Source organism: Salmo salar, chromosome 15, assembly GCF_965601325.2.
Source record: "Salmo salar chromosome 15, fSalSal1, whole genome shotgun sequence".
Taxonomy (NCBI): domain Eukaryota; kingdom Metazoa; phylum Chordata; class Actinopteri; order Salmoniformes; family Salmonidae; genus Salmo; species Salmo salar.
In genome coordinates this window covers 82,036,004-82,054,572 of record NC_138305.1, presented here as the reverse complement: position 1 = coordinate 82,054,572, position 18,569 = coordinate 82,036,004, and the positions used below count along the sequence as shown (strand labels likewise).

Sequence of the window (18,569 nt, the reverse complement as noted above, 5' to 3'; positions counted from 1 at the left end):
AGGAGAGGGAGAGAGGTGAGGGGTGAGGGAGTGGTAGGAGAGGGAGAGAGTGGTGAGGGAGTGGTAGGAGAGGGAGAGCGGTGAGGAGTGAGGGTTGTGGTAGGAGAGGGAGAGAGGTGAGGGGTGAGGGAGTGGTAGGAGAGGGAGAGAGTGGTGAGGGAGTGGTAGGAGAGGGAGAGGGTGAGGAGTGAGGGTTGTGGTAGGAAGGGAGAGAGGTGAGGGAGTAGTAGGAGAGGGAGAGTGGCGAGGAGTGAGGGAGTGGTAGGAGAGGGAGAGTGGTGAGGGGTGAGGGAGTGGTAGGAGAGGGTGAGTAGTGAGGGAGTGGTAGGACAGGGAGAGTGGTAAGGGGTGAGGGAGTGGTAGGAGAGGGAGAGTGGTGAGTGGTGAGGGGTGAAGGGGTGGTAGGAGAGGGAGAGTGGTGAAGAGTGAGGGTTGTGGCAGGAGAGGAAGAGTGGTGAGGAGTGAGGGTTGTGTTAGGAGAGGGAGAGTGGTGAGGGGTGAGGAAGTGGTAGGAGAGGGAGAGAGGTGAGGGGTGAGGAAGTGGTAGGAGAGGGAGAGAGGTGAGGAGCGAGGGTTGTGTTAGGAGAGGGAGAGAGGTGCGACTATGAATCACTTAGGTTATGGACGGAGCTTCAAAGAAGGAAATATGATATGCCCTCAAGAGTGGATGAAAAGAAGCAGACAGAAGAGATAGATTATGTTTATTTGTTCATACCAAAGGCATACTCAAACACTGTGTCAAAAACTTTACGTGCAACCTATACACAATAATTTTGTACTTGATTCGAATAAAAAAAAGTTACAATATGTAACCGTAAATTTCAAAGAAACTTTGGTTTAACAGTACACTACTGTAAAGTTTGCTGTATTTACGGTAACATACTGTACCTGTTTTCCAATAAGATATCGTAAAAACAACATAATCTTTTTACAGTGCACAAAAAAGGATGATTTGAACGTACATTTCTATTTAGTGTGACAGAGTTAATTGTTATATAGCAGCTCCCAATTTGTTGGCTTTGCTTTAAATTAAGTTGATTTGAAACAATGTGAACTTGAAACAGCTTTCACTGTGACAGTCATTTTCTGGGGCTGGTTGTGGAATATCAAAAAAATTACACTCTTGATATTTACCCATGTTCATAATTAGTTTCATATTCAGTCTATTACATTACATTCATTATACAGTTAATGTATATTCACTATATCTATTTTTGAATATGGATCTTTCATGAACAATGAGAGTATGCACAGAAATAGACAAACTGAGGTAGCCTCATTCATGGAACAGCCTGTACAGTGTGACACACTACAAAAACATTTGAGAGAACATTGAGCACTGCCAAAGTGAACACTGCCACTAAGCCAGCTTGAACGCACAGTGCACACTCTCCCTCTATGAAATTAATATAATGCTCGTCTTCTGTGCAGTGAGAGATTCTAAAACATACAATATAAAGCATTGTTCTGAAAATAGGTTCTGAAAATTATGCTAGGTACAGGTTCTATGTTACAGTATATTTCTCAGGTTACCAACGTTGTGTAGTTACACACAATATAGCATAAACTGCTCCTATGCTACAGTAGATACAAACTCTTTTGTAACATTGCTAAATTTATCAGGTTACCAATATTGTGTACATACACACAGAATAGTACGAGCTCAATCACACTCAAATAGTGCTGCTTTTACAGTACACCGTATCCTATCAGAGCTTTTTCCCCTTGCTTCAGATGTAGCCCTTGTGCGGCTCTCTGGACTGACGTTGAGTATATAATTCAGTTACCCTACTTATCAGTGCATTGTAAGAGTGGTGTCGAATGCACACCTTGAGCTCCCTGTAAATTGGATAGTTGATACCATGAGCTGGAGGTGTACACAGATACCTCAGACACCGTTCCATTGAAGACATTTACTCCACCTCCTGGTGGACAGGACTACTCCTACACACACTAGGGGTGGAGCAGGTGGCACTGGCCTTGCCATTCTCCGTTTGCAGTCCGTTTGTATCCACTAGTGTCGGCATCAACCAGTCCTTTTCCACATAGGACCTGACCTCCCCTACTGTGCATCTGTTGTTAGCATTGAGCTGCAACAGCCTGCTGAACATTTCCATGGCAGCCGGGGTGAATCTCTTCCACAAGGGTGGAACTTCCTCCACGGTGGGTGCCTGGCACCAATCAGCAAACTCCTGGTAGAAGTCATCTGAGGTCACGCAGCGCTCCCAGGGGAAGTAGCCAGTGAGGATGCAAAAGATGACCACTCCGAAGGCCCAGGTGTCCAGGCTGGGCTCCACGCTGAGCGGGGGCGCCATGACCTCCTTCTGGCCCTCCTCCAGGGCAACGGCACACAGCTCTGGGGCCATGTAGGGCAGTGTGCCGGAGATGAAGCGAATCAGAGTGCCTCTCGTCTGGGCCAGGCCAAAGTCGGCCAGCTTTACGCGGCAGCAGTGGCTGTCCAGCAGCAGGATGTTCTCAGGTTTGATGTCGCGGTGGACCAGGCCGTGCTCGTGGATGAACTCCAGGGCACTGGCAATCTGCAGGACGCAGCGCTTCACTGCACTCTCTGGGATACCCACCTGGGAGCAGAGTTTTGGAAACTGTTAGAGCTTTGTGGTCATTGAGACTTGTCTAAGGTGAATTAGAAGACTGTTCAGTGCATTTGGACCATTTTTAACAGTACGTTGCACTTATGGACACTCAAAAGGGTATAGATTGACAATATTCACCAATCCTCTTGATTGAATTCTAAAACACTTTGTACTTAAGTCACAGATTTATTATATCGAAATCAAATACAATCTTACTTTTGGTTGGATGACGGCAAAAAGGTCCCTCCCAATAACAAGCTCCTGGGCAAAGCCATAGTGCTCATTAGATTGAAAGGCGATTCCGAAGAGACCTACGATGCAGGGGTGGCAGGATAGGTGCAAGGAGATGCAGTACTCCCGTAAGAATCCCTGGAGCTTGGTGGAGGCTTTTGGCATCACTTTAAGAGCCATCGGTGTTCCTGTAAAACATTCCTATTTGTTATGTTTTATAACAACTTGGCAAAATGTTATGATCATAAGAGATGTTTATGACCAGAAAAAACAAGAGATAGCAGACGGTATAAATGATATTAGCAGCAGCACATTAGATCCAGTATTGGCAGCACACTATGAAATTTGCTGTTCCAAGATGACGTAGCAGTTGGTCGTGTGTTGTGTTTGTCTTTGTCTTATCCCATGTCTTATCCTTTGTAAATAGCCTGTTTTCTTTCCCGTATACATTTTAATCTCACTTTCTAACTATGAACTAAATATACTTTCCTGCAACCCGCCTCAACCAATGTGGTACGGATCTGCTATTTTTATTCCTTATAACTGGAACCTCCGTCAGGTGCTAGCCAGCTAACTAGCTACTAGCTACTAGTCTTTGTTAGACACGACTAGCGGGCTTCACCTTTTAGCTTGGACACCGCCAGCTTTAGCTCGGACAATACATGCCAGTCTGCACAGCGCGATATCAACCCAGAGCATATCGGAATGCTTTTCTCTACCACATCACCGGATTCCTGCCGCTCAAGATCATTAAACCGGATCATCGCAGCTAACTAGCTGCTACCGAGTGGCTACTGTTAGCTAACGCCTCTGTCCCGAAGCAAGCACCAGTTAGCCTTGAGCTAGCCACGAGCTAGGCCCATATACCAGCTAATTCTCGGGCTACAATATCTCTTTTGCCAATTGGCCTCGAACCTTTGTTGTCAACGCGGAGCCCCGCCGATCCATCACAACTACTCTGCCGACATGGTCGCCCGATGTGGTCTCAACGGGCTTTTCCGTTGCGATGTCGCCGAAGACCCATCTTCTTGCCCCGGCTCGCTAGCTTTCTAAGTCTCCCAATCGCCTAGCATACCTAATGCTATTCTTTGGACCCTATGATCACTCGTCTACACAGCTGATGCCCCCTGGACAGTTTCAATAACACAGTACCTAATTTTGTTTAACTGTCGGCCCCAACCTCGAACTCAGGTCCTGTATGTTCCTAAATGATCCGCTCTGCCCATTCATCACCATTTACCCGTTGTTGTCTTAGCTCTCCCGATCAATACCTGTGACTGCTTTATGCCTCTCTCTAACGTCAATATGCCTCTCTCTAAAATCAATATGCATTGTCTACTGCTGTCTAGGCTAGTCCTTACTGTTTTATTTCACTGTAGAGCCCTCAGTCCCACTCACCTTGCCTTAGATAGCTCTGTTGTCCCTCCCCCCCCTCCCCTCCCACACACGCTGAGATCTCACCTGGCTTAACTGGTCCCACTAGAGACGAAACCTCTCTCATCGTCACTCAACGCCTAGGTGTACTTCCACTGTACTCACATCCTACCATAACCTTGTCTGTACATCATGCCCTGAATCTACTGTATTCTACCACGCCCAGAAATCTGCTCCTAGCCGTACCATTATCCTACTCCTCCTCTGTTCCTCTGGTGATGTAGAGGTTAACCAAAGCCCCGTAGACCCCAGTACCACACCTATTCCCCAGGCACTAGCATTTGTTGACTTCTGTAATCGTAAAAGCCTTGGTTTCATGCATGTTATCATCAGAAGCCTCCTCCCTAACTTTGTTTTATTCACTGCTTTAGCACACTCCGCCAACCCTGATGTCCTAGCAGTGTCTGAATCCTGGCTTAGGAAGGCCACCAACAATTAGAAATTTCCATCCCCAACTACAACATTTTCCTCCAAGATAGAACTGCCGAAGTGGGCGGGGTCGCAATCTACTGCAGAGATACCCTGCAGAGTTCTGTCATGCTATCCAGGTCTGTGCCCAAACAGTTCGAGCTTCTACTTTTAAAAATCCACCTTTCCAGAAATAAGTCTCTCACTGTTTCCGCTTGCTATAGACCCTCCTCAGCCCCCAGTTATGCCCTGGACTACACATGCGAATTGATTGCCCCCCATTTATCTTCAGAGTTCGTACTGTTAGGTGACCTAAACTGGGATATGCTTAACACCCCGACAGACCTACAATATAAGCTAAACTCAGCAAAAAAAGAAACGTCCTCTTACTGTCAACTGCGTTTATTTTCAGCAAACTTAACATGTGTAAATATTTGTATGAACATAACAAGATTCAACAACTGAGACATAAACTGATCAAGTTCCACACACATGTGACTAACAGAAATTGAATAATATAATGTGTCCCTGAACAAAGGGGGGGATCATAATCAAAAGTAACAGTCAGTATCTGGTGTGGCCACCAGCTGCATTAAGTACTGCACTGCATCTCCTCCTCGTGGACTGCACCAGATTTGCCAGTTCTTACTGTGAGATGTTACCCCACTCTTCCACCAAGGCACCTGCAAGTGCCTGGACATTTCTGGGGGGAATGGCCCTAGCCCTCACCCTCCGATCCAACAGGTCCCAGACGTGCTCAATGGGATTGAGATCCGGGCTCTTTGCTGGCCATGGCAGAACACTGACATTCCTGTCTTGCAGGAAATCACGCACAGAACGAACAGTATGGCTGGTGGCATTGTCATGCTGGAGGGTCATGTCAGGATGAGCCTGCAGGAAGGGTACCACATGAGGGAGGAGGATGTCTTCCCTGTAACGCACAGCGTTGAGATTGCCTGAAATGACAACAAGCTCAGTCCGATGATGCTGTGACACTGCCCCAGACCATGATGGACCCTCCATCTCTAAATCGATCCCGCTCCAGAGTACAGGCCTCGGTGTAACGCTCATTCCTTCGACGATAAACGCAAATCCGACCATCACCCCTGGTGAGACAAAACCGCAACTCGTTAGTGAAGAGTACTTTTTGCCAGTCCTGTCTGTTCCAGCGACGGTGGGTTTGTGCCCATAGGCAATGTTGTTGCCGGTGATGTCTGGGGAGGACCTGCCTTACAACAAGCTTACAAGTCCTCAGTCCAGCCTCCCTCAGCCTATTGAGGACAATCTGAGCACTGATGGAGGGATTGTGCGTTCCTGGTGTAACTCGGGCAGTTGTTGTTGCCATCCTGTACATGTCCCGCAGGTGTGATGTTCGGATGTACCGATCCTGTGCAGGTGTTGTTACACATGATCTGCCACTACGAGAACGATCAGCTGTCCTTCCTGTCTCCCTGTAGCGCTGTCTTAGGCGTCTCACAGTACGGACATTGCAATTTATTGCCCTGGCCACATCTTCAGTCCTTCAGTCCTTATGCCTCCTTGCAGCATGCCTAAGGCATGTTGACGCAGATGAACAGGGACCCTGAGCATCTTTCTTCTGGTGTTTTTCAGAGTCAGTAGAAAGGCCTCTTTAGTGTCCTAAGTTTTCTTAAATGTGACCTTAATTGCCTACCATTTGTAAGCTGTTAGTGTCTTAACGACCGTTCCACAGGTGCATGTTCATTCATTGTTTATGGTTCATTGAACACGCATCTGAAACAGTGTTTAAACACTTTACAATGAAGATCTGTGAAGTTATTTGGATTTTTATGAATTTTATGAAAGGGGACATTTCTTTTTTTTCTGAGTTTAGATGCCCTCAATTTCACACAAATTATCATGGAACCTACCAGGTACAACCCCAAATCCGTAAACATGGGCACCCTTATAGATATCATTCTGACCAACTTGCCCTCTAAATACACCTCTGCTGTCTTCAACCAGGATTTCAGCGATCACTGCCTCATTGCCTGCGTCCGTGATGGGTCCGCGGTCAAACGACCACCCATCATCCCTGTCAAACACTCCCTAAAACACTTCAGCGAGCAGGGCTTTCTAATCAACCTGGCCCGGGTACCCTGGAAGGATTTTGACCTCATCCCGTCAGTAGAGGACGCCTGGTTATTCTTTAAAAGTGCTTTCCTCACCATCTTAAATAAGCACAGGCAGCATATACACAGGCAGTTAGGAAAGCAAAGGCTAGCATTTTCAAACAGAAATTTGCATCCTGTAGCACAAATTCCAAAAAGTTTTGGGACACTGTAAAGTCCATGGAGAATAAGAGCACCTCCTCCCAGCTGCCCACTGCACTGAGGCTAGGAAATACTGTCGCCACCAATAAATCCACGATAATCGAGAATTTCAATAAGCATTTTTCTACAGCTGGCCATGCTTTCCACCTGGCTACCACAACCCTGGCCAACAGCTCTGCAACCCCACAGCAACTTGCCCAAGCCCCCCCCCCCCCCCCCCACTTCTCCTTCACCCAAATCTACATAGCTGATGTTCTGAAAGAGCTGCAAAATCTGGACCCATACAAATCAGCTCGGCAAGACAATCAGGACCCTCTCTTTCTAAAATTATCCACCGCAATTGTTGCAACCCCTATTACTAGCCTGTTCAACCTCTCTTTCGTATCGTCTGAAATCACTAAAAATTGGAAAACTGCTGCGGTCATCCCCCTCTTCAAAGACCCAAACTGTTACAGACCTATATCCATCCTGCCCTGCCTTTCTAAATTCTTCGAAAGCCAAGTTAACAAACAGATCACCGACCATTTCGAATCCCACCGTACCTTCTCCGCTATGCAATCTGATTTCCGAGCTGGTCATGGGTGCACCTCTGCCACGCTCAATGTCCTAAACAATATCATAACCGCCAGCAATAAAAGACAGTAAGACAGTACTGTGCAGCCGTCTTCATTGACCTGGCCCAGGCTTTCGACTCTGTCAATCACCACATTCTTATCAGCAGACTCAACAGCCTTGGTTTCTCAAATGACTGCCTCGCCTGGTTCACCAACTACTTCTCAGATAGAGTTCAGTGTGTCAAATCGGAGAGCCTGTTGCCCGGACCTCTGGCAGTCTCTATGGGGGTGCCACAGGGTTCAATTCTTGGGCCAACTCTTTTCTCTGTATATATCAATGATGTCGCTCTTGCTGCTGGTGATTCTCTGATCCACCTCTACGCAGACAACACCATTCTGTATACTTCTGGCCCTTCTTTGGACACTGTGTTAACAAACCTCCAGACAAGCTTCAATGCCATACAACACTCCTTCTGTGGCCTCCAACTGCTCTTAAATGCTAGTAAAACTAAATGCATGCTCTTCAACCGATCGCTGCCTTCACCCACCTGCCCGACTAGCATCACTACTCTGGAGGGTTCTGACTTAGAATATGTGGACAACTACAAGTACCTAGGTGTCTGGTTAGACTGTAAACTCTCCTTCCAGACTCACATTAAGCATCTCCAATCCAAAATTAAATTTAGAATTGGCTTTCCATTTTGCAACAAAGCCTCCTTCACTCATGCTGCTAAACATACCCTCGTAAAACTGGCTATCCTACCGATACTTGACTTCGGCTATGTCATTTACAAAATAGCCTCCAACACTCTGCTCAGCAAATTAGATTAGTCTATCACAGTGCCATCCATTTTGTCACCAAAGCCCCATATACTACCCACCACTGTGACCTGTATGCTCTGGCTGGTCCTCGCTTCATATTCGTCGCCAAACCCACTGGCTCCAGGTCATCTATAAGTCTTTGCTAGGTAAAGACCCGCCTTATTTCAGCTCACCATAACAACACCCACCCATAGCACGCGCTCCAGCAGATATATTTCAGTGATCATCCCCAAAGCCAACTCCTCCTTTGGCCGCCTTTCCTTCCAGTTCTCTGCTGCTAATGACTGGAACGAATTGCAAAAATAGCTGAAGATGGAGACATATCTCCCTCACTAACTTTAAGCATCAGCTGTCAGAGCAGCTTACTGATCACTGTACCTGTACACAGCCCATCTGTAAATAGCCACAATTACCTCATCCCCATATTGTTATTTATTTTTGCTCTTTTGCACCCCAGTATCTCTACTTGCACATCACCATCTGCACATCTATCGCTCCAGTGTTAATGCTAAATTGTAATTATTTTGCCACTATGGCCTATTTATTGCCTTACCTCCTTAATCTTACTACATTTGTACACACTGTATATACATTTTTATATTGTTATTGACTGTACGTTTGTTTATCCCATGTGTAACTCTGTGTTGTTGTTTTTGTCGCACTCCTTTGCTTTATCTTGGCCAGGTCGCAGTTGTAAATGAGAACTTGTTCTCAACTGGCATACCTAGTTAAATAAATGTGAAAAAAATATATATAAAAAAATATATAATTCTAAGGGTAATTTGATACCAAAAGATTCTGCCACTTTCCAAGCTATGTGAAATCAATAAAACATTTTATTGTGTCATTGAACCAAAGGAAAGCCCTTAGTATTTCAGCCTTTTAAACTACGGGTTGGCTTCTTACCCCTGCAGCGATGGGTGACCAGCAGAACCTTGCCATACTTCCCCCGGCCGATCTCCTTGATAATGTTGAAGTGCTCTTTGATCTCCAAGTGGCTCAGGCTCTGAGCCGTCAGCGCCATCAGTTCATCGATCAGACTGCCATCTGCAAGGCCCAGCTCGATCATCTCTCTCTCTCTGTCTCAAATCTGACAGTCAGAGAGACATGGGTTAATGAATGTAATGATCCAATGCCTCTGCACAATTCACAACAAACAATAATTGGAGATGCACGGATGCAAACACAGTATACAGTCTATACAGTGCATTCGGAAAGAATTCAGACCCCTTGACTTTCTCCACATTTTGTTACGTTACAGCCTCATTCTAAAATGCATTTAATCGTTTTTTTTCGTCATCAATCTACACACAACGCCCCATAATAACAGAGCATTTATTTAAAATAAATAGCACAAATATCAAATTCACATAAGTATTCAGACCCTTTACTCAGTTTTTTGTTGAAGCACCTTTGGTAGCGATTACAGCCTCGAGTCTTCTTGGCTATGACGCTTCAAGCTTGTCACACCTGTATTTGGGGAGTTTCTCCCATTCTTCTCTGCAGAGCCTCTCAAGCTCTGTCAGGTCGGATGGGGAGCGTTGCTGCATATTTTAAGGGCTCTCCAGAGATGTTTGATCGGGTTCAATCTGGGCTCTGGCTGGGCCACTCAAGGACACTCAGAGACTTGTCCCGAAGCCACTCCAGCGTTGTCTTGTGTGTGTGCTTAGGGTCATTGTCCTGTTGGAAGGTGAACCTTCGCCCCAGTTTGAAGTCCTGAGCGCTCTGGAGCAGTGTCACGTCCTGACCATGGTCAGCTGTTATTTTCTATGGTAGAGTAGGTCCGGGCGTGACAGTTTTTTTTTTCTAGTTTAGTTTTTCTATGTTATGTTCTAGTTTTGTATTTCTATGTTGGGCTTTGTTTGAGATGATCTCCAATTAGAGGCAGCTGGTCATCGTTGTCTCTAATTGGAAGTCATATTTAAGTTGGTGTTTGTCCCACCTGGGTTTGTGGGAGATTAATTTGAGTAGTGTATGTTTCAACTCGGCGTCACGGTTTGTTGTTTTTGTCATTAAGTTTATTTATGTATTGCATAGTTTCACAGTATAAATAAAATGTGGAACGACACACACGCTGCACTTTGGTCCGCTCATTCTTACAACAATCGTGACAAGCAGGTTTTCATCAAGGATCTCTCTGTACTTTGCTCCATTCATCTTTCCCTCGATCCTGACTAGTCTCCCAGTCCCTGCCTCTGAAAAACATCCGCACAGCATGATGCTGCCACCACAATGCTTCACCGTAGGGATGGTGCCAGGTTTCCTCCAGATGTGACACTTGACATTCAGGTCAAATAGTTCAATCTTGGTTTCATCAGACCAGAGAATCTTGTTTCTTATGGTCTGACAATCCTTTAGGTGCCTTTTGGCAAACTCCAAGTGGGCTGTTTTACAGAGGATTGGCTTCCGTCTGGCCACTCACCCGTAAAGGCCTGGTTGGTGGAGTGCTTCAGAGATGGTTGTCCTTCTAGAAGGTTCTCTCATCTCCACAGAGGATCTCTGGAGCTCTGTCAGAGTGACCATCGGGTTCTTGGTCGCCTCACTACCATGGCCCTCCTCCCCCGATTGCTCAGTTTGGCCGGGTGGCCAGCTCTAGGAAGATTCTTGGTGGTTCCAAACTTCCTCCATTTAAGAATGATGGAGGCCACTGTGTTCTTGGGGACCTTCAATGCTGCAGACATTTTTTGGTACCCTTCCCCAGATATGTGCCTCGACATAATCTTGTCTCGGAGCTCTACGGACAATTCCTTTGATCTCATGACTTGTTTTTTCCTCTGACATGCACTGTCAACTGTGGGACCTTATATAGACAGGTGTGTGCCTTTCCAAATCATGTCCAATCAATTGAGTTTACCACAGGTGGACTCCAGTCAAGTTGTAGAAACATCTCAAGGATGATCAATAGAAACAGGATGCACCTGAGCTCAATTTTGAGTCTCATAGCAAAGGGTCTGAATACTTATGTAAATAAGGTATTTCAGTACATTTGCACACTTTTCTAAAAACCTTTTTTCGCTTTGTCATTATGGGGTATTTTGTGTAGATTAGTGTTGGACATTTTTTTATACATTTTGAATAAGGCTTTAACGTAACAAAATTTGGAAAAAGGGAAAGGGTCTGAATACTTTCCAAATGCACTGTACCAAGATTATACTGTACCAAGGCAACAGAGCTTCATTTTGAGGTCACAGTTTTTGGTGGTCACAATACAAATGTATTTATCGAGCCATTCCTAATAATTCATCTGACAGTTAATAAAGGGTGAATCACAACCACAATCTCCAGAAAAGAGATCCATCCATTGCCAGTCTTACTACTGTAACTGTGTGCATGCCCCTCTTCCTCGGTCGACTCCTTTCAGCTGAGAAGCACTGGCCCACCCAGCACTGTCTCTGTACCACAGTCATTCATACACACTAATACGACACGCAAAACCTAACATTTTACAGTATCACATGGCGTGAAACACATTGACGGCATTAGATGACATGTTATGTAGACATGTTGCAGGTGTTTTGAATTATCCGTGGCGTATTTGTATGGCAAGGTGGATTACTTGGAGTCAGAACATGCGTTCTGTACGGTCTGGTTATCTTATTATGTGACAGCCGAAATACTTCTCAAAGATTGTTATGTTTGTGTAGGCTGAGGTAAAATAAAATAGCAAATAATCACACAAACTGCTAAAAACACAACATCACTGGTTAATAACAAACCCAATCAGTGTTATTATCCCATAAAGTACTGTGTAGTGACAGAACATGTTGCTGTAATTGTAGCCGTAACGTTATAGTGTAAATGCATAATTAAAAATGTAGACAATAAAGATGGGCTACATTGAATTAATGTAACAACATTTATTTTAAACATCCTCTTTTCTTAATTTCCTGTTTGAATGATGTCAACAACTACAGTAAGAAAATCTAATTCCGTTGGACTTGAAATTAGTTACCGAAATTAGTTATTTTGAATAACTGTATAATATAATATTCTGGAGTGGATGTATGTATACAGTAGTTTATTTTAATGAGAACATTAAACATTAAACGAGATCTTGCTATGAATTTACAAAATGTAATTACATTGGAACTCATTTCCAATGTAATTATATTTACAGAAATGTTCAATCATAAAATAGTTAGCAAAAGGAAGCAATGTGGGTTTCACAATCACCATTGATTGTTTTTCCATGTAAACATACAATATTGATCAGTTGTATTAATGCACATTTTGTAGGTGTACATAAACTATACAATTGGTGTTTAAGTACATATAAAAATCTCATACCCATATGACATGCATAACAAAAACAATTATTTCATTGCATTTGAATCGACATTGATCTTACTCAAGCATAAAGAATTGCATCAACCAAAATTATCAGAAAACTGACTGATGGTTATCTTACCTTTATAGTAGAGTATCACAATGGTCTCGATCAATAAATATGCACACATATGTTGCAACAAACACAATATACACACACAAAAACCCATACGCACAACCGGCATGCAACTTGCACGCATGTGCCAGTTAGCGTAGTGGTGAAGCTCAGGTTTAGCGAGTGTCCCTCTGTCCTTCCATCACCTTACTGCAGCTGTGCTGTGGATCACAGGGCTGTGTGGCTGGCTGAGTGGACCAGGGTTAGAGGAGAGTGCTACCACTCGGCTACAGCTAAGACTCGGAGCCCACTTCGACAGCTGATTACAAACTGGCTTCTGCAAAGGGCACTCACACTCTTACACACACACTGACACACGCTGCTTTATAAAGCAGAAGCACCTTAACTGCTCTAGGAAGATTAAAGGTTCTGTCACTATCGGATGTACCAATATGGGCACATGCCCACACACTCACGCTCGCACACTCACACAAATACACACTAATACAGCCCCCTAGGGAACTACGAGTAAGTACATGTGCTAATACCACTACAACCTCTCAATGTTCTCAGTGCTAACAGGACTGCGTCTATTAAACAACAAATGTGCAGGTGTGTTTAAAAATACAGTCATGCATGCTTATCTTTAATAAAGACTTGAGCACAGTGAAGATAGTATACTGTATTATCTCTCCAGTCACAAATGTAAAAGGGGAAAAAATGTTGTTTCCTGATATTTCCTATTTCAACCACATTGTATTTACGTCCTCCTTGCCCTGTAACCAAGCCTATGTACCCTGAGAATGTGCTGATTGAACACACTACATACAGTCAGTTCCATAAATATTGGCACCCTTGATAAAGATGAGCAAAAAGACTGTATAAAATAAATTATACAAAAACTGAGCTACAATATGTTGTATGCTCCAAAAAAATTAAATTATATTATTTTATACTAATACAATTGCTCAGAGAAAGAGATTTTGTTTAACAACATTTTACCAAGTACCAGGACATTTTATCCAAAAACCTGGTTGCCTCTGCCAGGAGGCTGACACTTGGTGGATCTTCCAGCAAGTGGATCTTCCAGCAAGACAATAACCCCAAGTACACATCAAAACCCACAAAGATATGTTAATTGTCCAGTAAAATCAACATTTTGCTATGGCCATCTCAGTCTCTGGACGTGAACCCCATTAAAACCTGTGGTTGAAATTGAAGAGGGCAGTCCATAAGGGCAGACAAAGGATATCAAGGACCAGGAAACACTATCAATTTTTGTATTTTTTGTATTACTTGTTAAACAAAAACTCTTTCTCTGAGCAATTGTATTGGTATAAAATAATATAATTTTCCTTTTTTTTGTTGCATGCAATATAGCTTAGTATTTGTATTATTTATTTTATACAGTCATTTTTGCTCATCTTTATCAACTGTGCCAATAATTATGGATCAGATTTGTATGACGTTCTGACTAGATTACCTCACCACACAGCATGTGGTTAAACTGTCCCAGCTGAGATGAAGAAAGCTCATAAGAACTCAGGAAAGTATTCTTTATCTCATTAAAGAATCTAAAGCAGATTTTAAAAACTCAATTTGGAAAACCATATATAGCTACCGGTGTTGCATCCAGCATCCAGCCTGTTGCATCCAGCTTTCTATTGGCCTTTGGCCAGCTGGGTCACTACTAAATTGTCCAGGCTGAAATGGATCCAGGTCCAACGCAACAGGGGGCTTATCTGCAGAGCCCGAAGTGCCGGCCATGAATGCACTCAAGCAGTGGCACTCACACACACAAACATCTCCACAGGGATCTGTATGAAGCAACCTGGACTAGAGTGGTGGTCTTCAAAGTCCTCACTCATCACCCCTGACCCTAGTTATTCTGGGTTCTATAGGCTGCTCAGATACAGGGGTGGATTGGCTATCTGGCAATTCTGGTAATTGCCAGATCGGCTGAACGATTATTTTGTTTGGATGGGCTGGACGAAATTGACACACACAAATATATTTTTTATATATATCAAAAAATTAAACAATGAAAAAGGTGAAATGGCCGGCGGCCCATGGGCCTGTTAAGATTTTTTTTAGACACATTTTGGGGCAATTTCTCTGATATACTAATCTATAATGAGCCTTTGGCTGATCAGGGAGCAACGGCCGGCCTCCCTACCAAGATGGGCCAGCCTGGTTTTCTGAGCTGTGGTCACACAAGCTCAAATTCAAATTCAGCATCAGCAAAGAGACCTGCTCCGTCTCTGTCATCAGACAGTCAAGATCATGGATGGTAAAAAAATAGAAAGGGTGCCTATGAACGTAGAAAGAGCACATTCTACATTGTCACCTCACTCAAAAATAATTGACCATGATTTGGCGCATTACCCTGCCCCTGCCCCTGGGCCTGGGCCCTCGCTGGGGCCTGCTGCTGTGATGAGCGAGCCACTCTCCTCTCCTCCCATGCGTTCGAGAGAGAAATTAGTTCTGAACATACAACGTTTCAAAATGCAATTGAAGTAAAAACACAACTTTGAAAGCTTCGTCCGCTTGTCCCTGTTGAAGAGAGGAGGGTCTCCGCTTTCTGTAGGTATATATTTATTTCTCTACTCTCAATATTCAGCTTAATAGCACCTATTTTGCAAACAAAATATTTAATATGGCTTTGAGATATTGAGGGTCGTGCCTACAACTGCAACGTTTTTTTAGGACTAACAGTGGGTATTATATTTACAGTTAACAATCTAGTTAACGTGTTTTTTTCCACTTCCTCAGGTTTTGAACCGCAAACAAATTAGCCTATGATATTACTGTACATAAAGATGTATGTAATTAATCTCTATTAAAAAATATATAATAATAAGGAAATTATGGAGTCCTATTTTGACAGGGAGTTGGCAGTGATGTGGGCTGGAATGGATAAAATGTCAGGGCCGATATGTTGTCCCAGGCTGCCCCAGCTCAGATACAGATACTGTGTCTGTGCATCCAATTCATTTTGGTTGTGTTTAATGGTATGTCTATTTCAATGTGAATTCCTGATTTCTTATCAGTGTATTGGGTCAGGTACTGAATATTATTTGTCTGCAAAACAGTTTTATAATTTAAATGTACTGTCATTTTGAACAGCATCAATAATAGCTCCTTTGTAGGCCATGACAAACTACTTTGAGCCATGCATGATTTTGTGTACATTGTGCAGTGTCTAAAGGTTGCTCATCACATTTCAGTGTCAGAGTTGACCCAGGCTGTCATGTTTTGGAACTTTGACATGGTAGGACAGAGGTCCTGGTGTCCCTCCCTTCCAACCTGTCCCCAGAGTCTGTCAGGAATGGAATTACAGAGTGGTGTAGAAAGGCAACCAGCTCAACACAGCTGCAATTAGGCTAACATTTCCAAATAGGTGCTACACTAAAAGTTAATAACTCCCAGCTGTTCTGGACATTAGTCCCATAGAAAGATAGAGGTACTGTATAGTTTTGCATGCACATTGAGTTTACTTATACAGTACATGATTCTTCAGAAGATCAACAATGTATGCTAGCTATCAGATTTGTACATGGGTAGCAAACCTTGGGATCACTGAGTGTCCTTCCATTCAGAGAATGAAACAATTCATCTCAAACCACACACGCACACACCCGTTCCAGGCCACCTGCTGTTAAGAGAAAAGATGTATTAATTGTTTCTAATTATTCAGGGTATCAGGTATCGTGATAAACCGCAGCTTTACTGTCCAAGTCTCAGTGACACATGGTCTTATATAGGCCATACTGCTTGACAGCTCCACTAGCCACCTCACCGCTCTGTGCCCTCAGCTGCTGCCTGGCCTGGCCTGCCTGCAGCAGGAACTACTGAACCCAAGGCCTCAGCATCATTACATCACACAAAGTGTGAGAAAAACCCTCAGCGAATGTTGACATGGAGCTCCCGGCAATTTTTGAATACGTCTGCGGGACATTTATTTACCCATACATGCTTTGTTATACACTGCTCCAAAAAATAAAGGGAACACTTAAACAACACAATGTAACTCCAAGTCAATCACACTTCTGTGAAATCAAACTGTCCACTTAGGAAGCAACACTGATTGACAATAAATTTCACAGGCTGTTGTGCAAATGGAATAGACAAAAAGGGGAAATTATAGGAAATTAGCAAGACACCCCCAATAAAGGAGTGGTTCTGCAGGTGGGCACCACAGACCACTTCTCAGTTCCTATGCTTCCTGGCTGATGTTTTGGTCACTTTTGAATGCTGGCGGTGCTTTCACTCTAGTGGTAGCATGAGACGGAGTCTACAACCCACACAAGTGGCTCAGGTAGTGCAGCTCATCCAGGATGGCACATCAATGCGAGCTGTGGCAAGAAGGTTTGCTGTGTCTGTCAGCGTAGTGTCCAGTGCATGGAGGCGCTACCAGGAGACAGGCCAGTACATCAGGAGACGTGGAGGAGGCCGTAGGAGGGAAACAACCCAGCAGCAGGACCGTTACCTCCGCCTTTGTGCAAGGAGGTGCAGGAGAAGCACTGCCAGAGCCCTGCAAAATGACCTCCAGCAGGCCACAAATGTGCATGTGTCTGCTCAAACGGTCAGAAACAGACTCCATGAGGGTGGTATGAGGGCCCGACGTCCACAGGTGGGGGTTGTGCTTACAGCCCAACACCGTGCAGGACGTTTGGCATTTGCCAGAGAACACCAAGATTGGCAAATTCGCCACTGGCGCCCTGTGCTCTTCACAGATGAAAGCAGGATCACACTGAGCACATGACAGACGTGACAGAGTCTGGAGACGCCGTGGAGAACGTTCTGCTGCCTGCAACATCCTCCAGCATGACCGGTTTGGCGGTGGGTCAGTCATGGTGTGGGGTGGGGTGGCATTTCTCCATGTGCTCGCCAGAGGTAGCCTGACTGCCATTAGGTACTGAGATGAGATCCTCAGACCCCTTGTGAGACCATATGCTGGTGCGGTTGGCCCTGGGTTCCTCCTAATGCAAGACCTCATGTGGCTGGAGTGTGTCAGCAGTTCCTGCAAGAGGAAGGCATTGATGCTATGGACTGGCCCGCCCGTTCCCCAGACCTGAATCCAATTGAGCACATCTAGGACATCATGTCTCGCTCCATCCACCAACGCCACGTTGCACCACAGACTGTCCAGGAGTTGGCGGATGCTTTAGTCCAGGTCTGGGAGGAGATCCCTCAGGAGACCATCCGCCACCTCATCAGGAGCATGCCCGGCGTTGTAGGGAGGTCATACAGGCATGTGGAGGCCACACACACTACTGAGCCTCATTTTGACTTGTTTTAAGGACATTACATCAAAGTTGGATCAGCCTGTAGTGTGGTTTTCCACTTTAATTTTGAATGTGACTCCAAATCCAGACCTCCATGGGTTGATAAATTGGATTTCCATTGATTATTTTTGTCTGATTTTGTTGTCAGCACATTCAACTATGTAAAGAAAAAAGTATTTAATAAGATTATTTCTTTCATTCAGATCTAGGATGTGTTGTTTAAGTGTTCCCTTTCTTTTTTTGAGCAGTATATAAACAAATACCCATACACATAATTACTTTTGTCTTAAAGACGAATAATATGCTACTTATCAAGTAGCGCCTAATGGGGACTGACGAACAGTGTTTCCTAGAAGAGGGCAGCAGAGCAGCATGCTCAGGCAAGGGCATGCGTGTACGAAAGAATATTTGTAATGCCTGTCTGCAGTATAAATTCTTGATGGTTGACACAAAGTAAGGGAATGAACAGAGGAAACTGTGCTGCTTAATATAGAAAGATTAACAAAGAGTCATTCTGAAGGAGATGGGTTACAGAGTGCCCGCTGCAGATGGAGTGGGTGAAGACAGGC

The 18,569-nt window shown here is 44.3% G+C and overlaps 1 protein-coding gene across 2 annotated transcripts; it reads right to left on the bottom strand.

Moving 5' to 3' along the window:
- Nucleotides 1-684: 684 nt before the first annotated feature.
- Nucleotides 685-13,066, bottom strand: si:dkey-8e10.3 (serine/threonine-protein kinase SBK1). Of its 2 annotated transcripts, XM_082962088.1 has the most exons (4): nucleotides 12,919-13,066; nucleotides 9,238-9,421; nucleotides 2,808-3,010; nucleotides 685-2,579 (listed from the first exon to the last, which is right to left on the bottom strand). In XM_082962088.1, exons 2-4 carry the CDS (start codon nucleotides 9,398-9,400, stop codon nucleotides 1,914-1,916), a joined length of 1,032 nt encoding a protein of 343 aa, XP_082818214.1. In that variant the 5' UTR covers nucleotides 9,401-9,421; nucleotides 12,919-13,066; the 3' UTR covers nucleotides 685-1,913. The 2 variants fall into 2 exon arrangements, with proteins under 2 accessions (XP_082818214.1, XP_082818213.1); XM_082962087.1 differs by having other exon boundaries at nucleotides 9,238-13,066.
- Nucleotides 13,067-18,569: the final 5,503 nt, after the last annotated feature.